At 45.4% G+C, this 11,114-nt stretch overlaps 1 protein-coding gene across 1 annotated transcript; it reads left to right on the top strand.

Moving 5' to 3' along the window:
- Positions 1-3,424: 3,424 nt before the first annotated feature.
- Positions 3,425-9,262, top strand: LOC118426953 (malignant fibrous histiocytoma-amplified sequence 1-like). The gene is made up of 7 exons (XM_035836585.1): positions 3,425-4,878; positions 5,371-5,488; positions 5,844-6,102; positions 6,347-6,496; positions 6,785-7,715; positions 8,170-8,411; positions 8,997-9,262. The coding sequence occupies exons 1-7, from the start codon at positions 3,479-3,481 to the stop codon at positions 9,260-9,262; spliced, it is 3,366 nt and encodes a 1,121-aa protein (XP_035692478.1). The 5' UTR covers positions 3,425-3,478.
- The last annotated feature ends 1,852 nt before the right edge of the window (positions 9,263-11,114 follow it).

Genomic DNA, 11,114 nt, shown 5'->3' on the forward strand with positions numbered 1-11,114 from the left:
TGAGTGACACTACTACGGCATGGTAACGATTGGAATACTTTAATTTTGTACGTGCTCTTTTCTGTACACCAATCACGTGAATAAATATTGTTGCGTCTCTTATATTTTTATATTTGTCCAGTATTCTATTGAGATTGAGATTGAGATTCATCTTGAACAGGCCGATGCCCATCATTTTTTGCATTCTCGCTCCGAGACTCGAACTTTAAAAATGGACAGTTTTGTGCAGTCTTATACGTAAAGAAAATTACGTGTACTGGTCTGAAAGGGACAACTTTCCTTAAGCCATCGACACATCAAATTTCGAATTCTGTCCTACATTTTGTAGCATATGTGAGTTTGTTGATGAGTTTATGTGGGGAGGTTGGGAGTGGAAAGGCCGACTGTTTGCCACTAGCCTTTGCAAATGAAACTTGTAGTTCTTGAAATCACGTTCAATACATGGTTTAGCTCTGACCTTTGCTGTTTAACCCTTGTACCGCCAGGGAGTATAAAAACCACCCTTTACAATAGCCCCGTGACACCGCAAGGGTTAAGGTTATGTATTTCTCTCGTTACTATGTACCTGTATGCACACACCGTCTCTGTTACAGTATCGTGTGCTACTTGTACTTTGTCACCGTGTTGTTGGTAGGGCGTAACACAAACATTGTGTCAAGAAACAGTGTTGCGCGTTAATGTGGGAAAGTTTACAGAGACCAAGAGAGCAGGCGTCAAATTCTGCAAGACAAATATTGTGCCGAGAAAGTTACTTTTATGTGACTATATATAGCTGGTACAGAAGTTGGCCCAGAAGTTACGTTGTAGCAAAAAGTTAGCATGTAACTTTGGTTGGAAATTCAGGGGTCCAAAAGTAACTGTTACAACCATGGCCAATCAGAAATATGTACTGATAAGTAGTTATACATCGAAGCTAATAATTTTCTCAGGGTCTTGCTGTTTAAATACACGAAGGAAGTCGACATTAATGTCAAGGACATATGCGTTTGTTGGCAGGAAGTCGTAATCATTTGTACACAAACTGACAGTGAATACAATAGAAAGACAAGCATGCCTGTTACGTTGTTCAAACTTTCACGTCTTCTCTCGTATTTCATAAAAACCACTGTCGTGCGATTAAACATAGAAAAGAATATACTATTCACAATGTCGTTGGTACAATCTTATTTCAAAATTCGTATAAGATACCGAAAAATACCTACGGGTAACATAATAACGTTACTCAGTCACCAAATTTTCAGAGTGTTAGAACATAAACTTTACGCTTAGTTTAATGACATTGGACTTAAATGTCTATACTATTAAATCCCCCTTAAGTGTGTGACCGTAAGATACCTCGAGAGGATCGTTCGACACGAACCACCTGTTTTTCCCACCCTCCAATCGACCCTTGTGTGCAACCCAATACGTGACGTCACAGACGCCGTGTTGTTTTAAGACAGCGCCCGTGAATGCTGAACAAATGGCAGGTTTTACTCGAGTGTTTTTCTTGTTAGCTAAACCTTCGTGCCAACACTGCGCAAACGGTAAACAGCGGACGCCATACCACGGACGATGTCCGTTCCTCTGAGGAAGAAACCCCTCCCGATTGGAGTAAAAATAGCTCGACATTCAGGTCTACATAGAATCCCTCCGCGTCGCCAAGGCAACATAGTTCCCAGAGGGCAGTGAATCGTTCAACAGGTGGGTTGCGTTCGCTCCTTTTGTGACTGGCTACAAACGAATTCATTGAGACTTAATTGAGCGTACTGAAGTTGTACGGCATGCAAGAAGCCATAGCTCTTTTTAGGCACCGGCGCCCGTGACAAAGTCTGCAGTACTTGACCTAAGTCTATAAAAAGTTGATTTCTTGTCGCCATTTAAAAGAGCTGTTCCGTGGTTGAGTTTGTATGCAGCTTAGGATAATGTTACATGTCTTACGTTTGGTATCTCTTGTACCTTTATTTGGTTCCACATAGGTAAAAATACACTTAAAACATATCAACAATTCAGCATAGCACAAAACTGAGACAGATTGTACTTTATTCGCGCATGATAAATGTTGGTTTACATAGTTCATATATTGATCTTTCAGCAGGTGTGGTGAAGTTGTACTTGGTTTCCTAATCAACATGTAAAGTGATCCGTTCTGGTTCGCTCCAGTGACTATTGTTGTCTAAACGTTTGACAGCCCCACGCTTTACCCTACACTGTGTTATTCAGTGTCACTCCTGGAGACCACTCCATGGTAAATTTCAAACATTTTTATATCAAACTTTGCATAAGATATGAGATCGAAGTGGATTTGCATAAGGTCTTGAGTGTCAACGCAAGAGCTTTGCTTATCAGATGTCCGAGATAGATTTTAAAACCCAGCACAAACATTACGTTAACTATCTACGAAATTCGGCGAAGCATTGACCGTTTACTGTTATAATAGTCCCTAAAACCTGCTAACTTTCTCCCTACATTCTCACGGCTATATATAGTCTTCATGGATCACACCCAGTCATTCTTTGGATTCATATGATCGAAAGAATTTGTGTCATAAAAACACCTCAACTCGTAGACAACTAATGATTAGTTGCAAATGATACACATTTTAAGAGCGTTATGTCGTTTCCCATCGATATACATAATCATCTAGCACTCAGGTTGGTTGGTACGCGTCAAGTTATACACGATGTCTTGGCGTTAAATTGTCGTCATTGGTAACGGTAGGGAAACTTTATTACAAACGAGGTGTCGCTTTCTACAGTTACCGGTGCATTTGCGGGTAATTAATCTTAGTTACCCTTCAGAATACGAGACTTTCTAGTTGCCTATACGCTTTTAAAACCACACTTGTTACCACAGTCTTTAAGACAGGCGGCAGACATCAAAGAGCTCGTCACGTCCGTGGATTTACCCACCTGACAGGTATAGCGCCTTGTTGACCCGGCTTAACAGAGTAAAGCAATACTTGTCGAGCTAAATAGGCAGGTTTATTCATACTAGTCCTGCTATAGACAACTTGGGAAGGCTGTGACAAAAGACAGGATGTAGCCTTAACCGTACACAGGCATGAAAGTTTCTGTTCGCATGTAAATGGCCGCCAAGTAAGGTCAGTGATCTGGTAATAGACCATATAACATGTATTGCATTGTTTTAGGAGCTCTCATGTTACGTTATCAGGTTAAGTCCTGTTTTGATAACAGGCCTGTACGGTTTTCGTAGACACCGTATCATTTCGTCAGTTTGGGGGATTTGGTCAATATTTGTGCCAACTGTTTACAAAAATACTGAGTAAAACAGCTGACGCCAAACTTAGTCTAGCTCAGAAAAATAACTTACTGTTGCTTCATTCGTTGGAAACACCGTTGCAAAACGACCTATATCCACTGGACAGACAGGTTAGTTAAAGGTCTATATAATTCATTGAACACTTTTTTCTCTTTTTAGGTGACAGCACAAACCAACTTCACTCCCATAGCAAGAAGGAGGTGTCGACCAACTAAAAATGGCACAAGGAAAGGGGGCGAGCCGCCAGGCGTACTTTCTCACCGACCCAAACAAGTACGGCCGCTTCAAGAAAATGTCGCGAATCGTCCTCACCCACCCCAACCCTGACGCCACGCCGGTCCGGAACCAGTCCCTTGTCACCAGCGACATCGCCTTGTTCACAAATCTGACAACTATGACAATCTGCAATAACACTTTGACTGGGAAGTCGTTGAGAAATATCTGCCTCTGCCCTACGTTGTCCACAGTTACGGTCAACAACTGTGCGGTGCCATATTTACCGGGGCAGATGGCTAAACTAGAGCGGCTCGAACATCTCGACGTGAGTTTCAATGAAATCACGTTCATCCCGGATGCCGTTTGCAAACTTCCCAAGCTTAAGACTCTCAAGGCACGCGGGAACAGGGTAACCACCTTGAAGAGCATCAAGTCTCTCAGACATTCCAACATGACCCTTCTTGACTTGAGCGAGAACTTCGTCGAAACCGTCGCCCCGAAAGACAACCAATCACCAACATTGAGAGATCTCGATCTCTCGTCCAATAGACTGCGGTCTTTCTCCATGAAAGCGAGCGACTGGCCCGAGTTAAGAAGTTTGAATTGTTCCGACAACAAGATGACGAGCTTTACTATCATGTTCAGGGTACGAAAGGCAGGGGAGGGGAAGCTTAACAGGTTGTTGCTAAGCAGCAACCGACTCATAAAAATCCCGAACACCGTGTACGATCTACGCGGGCTGGAGATTCTGGACATATCGAGTAATCTCATCGATCTCGTTCCCGGGAATATCCGGGGTCTGAGCCACCTCTCGTCCCTCGACGTCAGTCGCAACAGACTCAAGGCATTGACACTTGACATTTTCTGCATGCCGAACTTGACCTCGCTTGACCTCTCTCACAACATGCTCGTCCGAGCGAACTATGATGCTCAATCCGGGCCAGTGGGCGTTCAGCTGTCCGAGACTCTCAAATCCTTGGACCTGAGCTACAATAGGTTTCCTGATATCCCAAGCATTGTCATCTTGTTGCGTGGTTTAGAAGAGTTAGATTTAAGCCATAACGAAATCACGAAGTCCGAACTTGAACTCCCAGAGAACGGCCCGGACAAGCGGAATTCGAAAGAAGGAACCAAACTGAAGACTTTGAACTTGGGAGGAAATAAACTACAAAACCTACCGCTTGTGTGGTGGTCTAAACTTTCCCAGCTGACGGAACTGGATTTGTCCGGAAACGACATCAGCGTGATCCCGCCGGAGGTTGTCAACATATCACAGACCTGTAACGTCAACCTAGCCGGGAACCCCCTGCAAGAGCCTCCGTACAGCGTGTGTCGGTGGGGGTTTTCTGCTATAGCGGATTTCTACAAGGACTTGAGCGTAGGAGAGGACAACTTTTGCAGGTAAGGCTGATGAAACTACATGTACGATCTTGTTACGCGTCGATTATCATTAGGTAATCGACGCGTAACAAGATCGTACATGTAGTTTCATCCATCCATTCATCCATCCATCCATCCATCCATCCATCCATCCATCTATCCATCCATCCATCAATCCATTCATCCATCCAGCCATTCATCCATCCATTCATCCTTTCATCCTTAGATTAGCCTGGGTACCATCCGGTAGTAGTTCGCTCCAATGTTCGCTTCTGGAATAGCAGAGAAGCGACTGTATATATTGTATCATAAAAGTCGGAGCGAGAAGCGACTGTATATAGTGTAAAATAAACGTCGGAGCGAACTTCTATTCGAATAGTACCCAGGCTTTCCTTAAATTCCTTATTTAATTTCTTTCTTCCTTCATTCTATCATTCCTTCAGACATATCCTCATTGAATGTCGCAGGGATGATGATGCTAACACTTTTACAAACTCTTCTTCTTTATCCCAGTATGAACGTGATGGTAGTCGGTGCCAGGGACTCCGGTAAGACGGTGTTGGTGCACGCCATCAGGCGGAGTGAGGCACGGTTCGTGTCCTGGGTACCTCAACCCACCATCGGCGTTGAGGTAAGTAGTTTTTGGCGACACCACAGGGATGGTGCCAATTAAAAACTCTGTTACGATAGAACATTACAAAATGAGGTTTGAAGTTGAAGCACGGTCTATTGCACGAAGCATTGGTTCCATATAGCTCACAGTTGACGTTGGGGTGAGTTGAGAGATTTTTTGGCGATACCTCAGGTACAATGTTGTAACGAGTATTCCAAAATGTGTTTTGTTCTGGGGTGATTTATGTTTTACACGTAAACCATTCGAAATAATATTTCAGTCCTATGTGTCTACATTCATAACCCTCCACTTAATGTAATGATGCATAACTCCTGGGAAGCGTCTTTGAGTGATTATGTCGTTTCCTTTTCAGATCACCGACTTCGAGCTCCAGATGCCGGACCAGAACACGGACCAGATGTCGGAGATGGACGCGTTCCTCGGCCTGGCGTCCTCCAAGTGCCCGTGTGACAAGCTGAACGTAAGGACCTGGGACTTCTCCGGGGACCCCAGTTACAGCGGCTACTACAGGTTCCTGCCGGCCTCCACACGGCTGGTGCTCCTGGTCACCGATCTCAGCAGGTTCTCACCGGACAGCTTCGCCGTCAACGTCGAGTCGTGGTTCACAAACGGTAAGGTTTACTTTAGCTCAATCTCAAAGCAGGTCTCAGAAAAACGCTCTTTCCTTTCTATGGAAAAAAGATATCTACTAAAAGATGTACATGGATTCTGCATCTGCTTGGAGCTTAATGTTGGTCGCCAAGACAATGCTCCCCACGCACGATGTACTAGGAATTCGTCGAGGACGCAGTTCACAGAAGGAACATAATATGGTCAGAGTGTTTGATTTACGCAGATTGTTGTTTCTCTCGGCAGTGTCCAGTCGGTTGCGCAGCCCGATTGTCATCCCCGTGGCGACCCACCTGGACGCCATTCCCGAAGAGAGTATCATCCAATCCCGCTGCCGCACCCTGCTCAGGCTGCTGATGGAACTCACACAGAGACGGGCGCTAGAGATACGCACAGGTATTCCTTCCTTCTTTCTCCTTCCTTTCTTTCTTTCTTCCTACCTCCTTCCTTCCTTCCTTTCCACCGTCCTTCCTTCCCACCGTCCTTCCTTCATTCCCTTCTCCCATTTCTTTCCCTCCTTTGAATTCTTCTTTTCTCCCTCCTTATTCGCACCCTTCCTCCTTCCTTCCTTTCTCCTCCCTCCCTCCTTTTTGCCTTTTGACTCTAGCTAACTTTCTATGATCTATGGAAAAAACACATGTATTTGCAACAGGTCACATTCAAAATGTCTTTTGGTATTTGCAGCTCTCAGCGAAGCTAAGGTCTCTCTCAACATTCACGGCGGGGAGCTGGCGAGGGAAAAGGTCGCTGAGTTGGAAGGAATCCTGAAGACACAACCTGTCGTGTATTCCAGCGTCTTCTCCGTCAGCGCTATCTCAGGCCGAGGGATCGAGTCTCTCAAGCAAATCATCCGGAAATGTGCAATGAACCCGAAGATGGTGCCCGAAGTCACCCGAACCTTGCCGAAGTCCTGGCTCGTCGTTCGCGACGGCATCCGGAAGGAGAGCATGCCCGTCGTCAACATGCAGTACTTCAGAGAGTCGCTGTTGTCGCTCGTGCCTTCTGGCCTTATCCAATCACAGGTAAAGGTCATCGCAACGTACTTCAAGGAGACCGGCGACGTCTTGTATTTTCCCGACATTCCTGGCATGGAAGATGACGTCATTCTCCGCCCCTCTTGGTTGGTTGAGAAACTCAGCGCCGTCATACGTCACGACATGGAGAAGACGCTGTCGTGGCCACTTGAAGGTAAGAAGGATTGTCTCAGAAAGCAGGGGGTCTCGAAGAAAGACTTCTTCAGGATGCGTCGAGAGGTCTCAGAGAAAGCATGGCTGGACTTCAGACTTGTGAAGTGTCTGTGGGAGGAGCCACCGGAGACATACCACAGGGTTCTAATGACCATCATCGAACAGTTCAGCTTGGGGTGCAAGGTCGTCGCCATGGAAACGGTACAGCAAATGTCGTCCGATGTCCCCGACAAAGCGACGAAAGCGCGGGCATTTGGACAGAAGGAAGCGGCGAAGGTCCTGTTCCCTTTCTACCTCTGGAGCGAGCGACCCGCGGACTTGAACCAAGCCTGGCCCAAGAAGTGTCCGCTGACGTCACAGGAAGTGAGCGTCACGTACCGGCTGCAGGGGTCCTCTACAACCGGCACGTTCCGCAGCCTTGTTGTCAGGTAAGGACTCGAAACTACTTTTTAGTAATCATCTCTGTGTTGTGCCCACCTGTTGTGGTCACTTTAAAGTTTTGTTGGTCCCTTGCTTGGACTGGCCTTCCCTCTCGACTATTAGCCTGGCACGCAACTGGTCTATCTTTATCAACGAACCTGTTTTCAACGGGTATTGGATGGGGCTACGGGTACTGGATATAGCTCATCATCATCGGTCGACGTGCTTACACACGACGGGGTTATACCACCCATTAGTTACGGGGTGACATACCCTTTCGCTGGTTTATTGCGAGACGGGGGTGCGCCAGGTCTCCCGTCCACAGATATAGCTACCACTGACAGATGAAATAGGAATGGATACAGGGTAAAGGGCTATTCTAGTGCAGTAGCCAACTGCATGCCAATTGTAGCCGTCTAAAATTAGAGACTAAAACACTATATCTCCCCATATTGTCCACAGGTACCATTTGATCAAGCCAAAGTTGGAGTTCCTGCAGCTGTGGAGAGATGGCGCTGTGTTCAAGCGGGAGGCCGACAACAGAGCCTTCACCTTCCTCATGACCGTTGAGTCGGCCAGGGAGACATCCGGGACCTTAACCCTGAGCGTGCGCACTGGGAAGGGACGGGAGGCGCTACAGGCGGTGTGGGAGGTCCTGCTGCCGCTGCTGATGGAGGTGGAACGGCTGTTTGCTCAGCTGACAGGTACGTAAATAATAAATACCGTGGCCCGTAAGGACACATCATCATCTGTCGTCCCTGCATGGCGGGCGGGGTAAGATGGCGCACATAGCACTCGATCTTTCAAGGACACAACGCAAAAGTACTTTGTCGTACCTGGAAGTGGTCTTACGCCAGGGCTTTAGAAGTGCTTTCGCGCAGTGTCTTTATAGGCAACGGTAGGTAAGAAACCAACGATTTTTTCACTTCCTTTCTCAATATCTCATTCACGTTTTCGTTGATTCAAACATACACACGTAATTTTTTTCCCATCATTTATTTGCTGATTCGTATACTCACCAACTTACACTGCGGTAAGGTGTTGGCTCAAGAAACTAGTGAAAAAAAACCTCATGAAGTTTAGACTCTAGCAAAACCTTCTTAAAGATGACCTTATTGATATTGTCAGCATCCAGAAATAATGAACTTTGAAGCAGATATGACATTTTTTAGAGGAATGCTGTATTTGTTTTTACTTTTCTAGGCTGTGTGTCAAGGGGGGGTGGCCACTTACGCACTTACTTTCCAATATTCAAGTGCTAAACATGGTATTATGTGCATTATTTTCAGGAGCAAGAGTGGACCGCTACAGCGCATGCCCCAGGTGTCGCCAGCCGAGTTTCACCGGGCAGTGGACGCACCCGGAGGCCGCTCGGATATCCGGAGGGACGGTGTGCTCACACTGCAAGGACAGGGTAGAGTTAGGGTACCTGGTGCCGCCCAGGGATGTGACGAGCGTGACAAACCCTGGAGGTGGAAGGACCGCTGTGGTAACCGAACCTGAAGACCCCAAACCTCACACGTCAGTGGACGGCAGTGTGGTAGAAACACATTAGAAACGTTAACGTTAGATACCAGATAGACCGACTGAACAGCGCACCTAGCGGGCCTTCCAGCGCGCTACAAACCCCGTAGCTGATAGGACCGCTGTGGTACGTAACTGAACGTCAAGCATTTAAACCCGAAACGTCAGTCGACAACAGTGTGTTACAATCATATTAGGGACGTGAAAACTCACCGCAGAGCCTGGCTGAATAGCGCACCTAGCGGTAAACTGGTAAAATGCCGTTCAGCACCAAGGACAGGGGCGACAACACAACAAAGTGGACAGAGAGGTCGTGCGACGCACGCGGCTCAGGAGATTGAATTATAGGGAATTACAATTACATGTTGATGAAATAAAAACGACAGGGCTGTTTCTGAAGGAACTTTGTTGGGCTGCAAACGATTCTTGTAGAGCCGTTTCCAATACTCACCTCCATGTTTCCTAGAACAGCCCTCAGTGACGTTTAGATGATTTGAAGTAACCTAGAAGTTATTTCCAGAAAATGTTTGAAACATATTTACCCTTGTATATATATGTATATATCATATTGATGTAAACCATAAACTGTACGTACAACGTGTTGCAAAATAAAATTGGTTATTATGTTGACCGAATTCTCATGACATCTGTTTGGACCGCTATTCAGACTAGTACTATTGCATACCTATCAATTTACTTCATCACTGTTATATGAGTTAAATGCAATAATCACTCGTTAAAGTGAACTCCAATTTAGATACCATGGATACGATTACAGTATATCCTTGACCATTGGATTGACATTTGTCACAATCATTGTGTACACCTGGTTATATCATATTTCCCAGCGGACCTTGTGATCAGAAGATCTCTTCAAAATATGATCTATGAATCTTTCGGTCAATTTTATCTCGCTTGTAGCTATAGTCTCCAAGACGGGGATAATATTGAGATGGTATCATAAAAGAAATACAGGTTAAGTGATGTCAACACATGTGCGATTTCTGAACTGAAATGATACTGCTACAGACTTGAATTCTTCACTCTGGTTTCCCCGCAGTTTCACTATGCACAGCTCTTGGTTAATGAGTCTGTGGCTCAATTTTCCCTAGTCTCCAAGCAGACCCAACGGTGCATTGAAGATAGTATCAAAGGTGGCAAAGGAATATAGCCTCCGGTGCCCGTTTGACTCCCTTTGGCCGGTTTGACTCCCTTTGGCCGGCTATATTCCTTTGCCAGCTTTGGTACTATCTCTAAGGCACCGAAGGGTCTGATACTAGTGATAGGAGACTAAATTTTCCCGACCTTGCTCTGGGCTCCTTATCAACCAAATAAGCAACCATTCCCATGTACGTACACAGCCATGTATCGTTTCAAACAACGTACGTTTGAGACAGTGGCATGTAGCCCGGTTTCAGTGGTAAATTGAGTATTGAATATTAAGTGCAAGATGTTGTGTTGGGATCCATGCTGATAGCACAGACTAATCAGTCTGGAGGCATGCACGACCGAGGGTCAATTGAAACGCTGAAATGACGACTGTATGTGGGCGTATAGAGAATGTTGCATAAAAGATTATATGCATCTATTCATAGGTGTAAATGATGAAAATATGCCCGAACATTTGTTAATCATGATATGCTGAAAATCATAAGAATGACTAGTTGAATCTGCGATTTGCAAAACAACATTTGTTTGCTGACATAAAAGTATTCACAGTTTCAAGAAATTTGCTTTCAGTTTCTTAAGAATTTCTGCTATAATATATGACCTTTGACCTGGGCCTTATAAAGGTTTTGCTTAGTAGACAATCAACACACAACGTTTAACTATTGAACACTTGTTGCCAAATGTAGTATATTTCAGTCTGAAACGGCTATCGA

Source organism: Branchiostoma floridae, chromosome 12 (genome assembly GCF_000003815.2).
Source record: "Branchiostoma floridae strain S238N-H82 chromosome 12, Bfl_VNyyK, whole genome shotgun sequence".
Taxonomy (NCBI): domain Eukaryota; kingdom Metazoa; phylum Chordata; class Leptocardii; order Amphioxiformes; family Branchiostomatidae; genus Branchiostoma; species Branchiostoma floridae.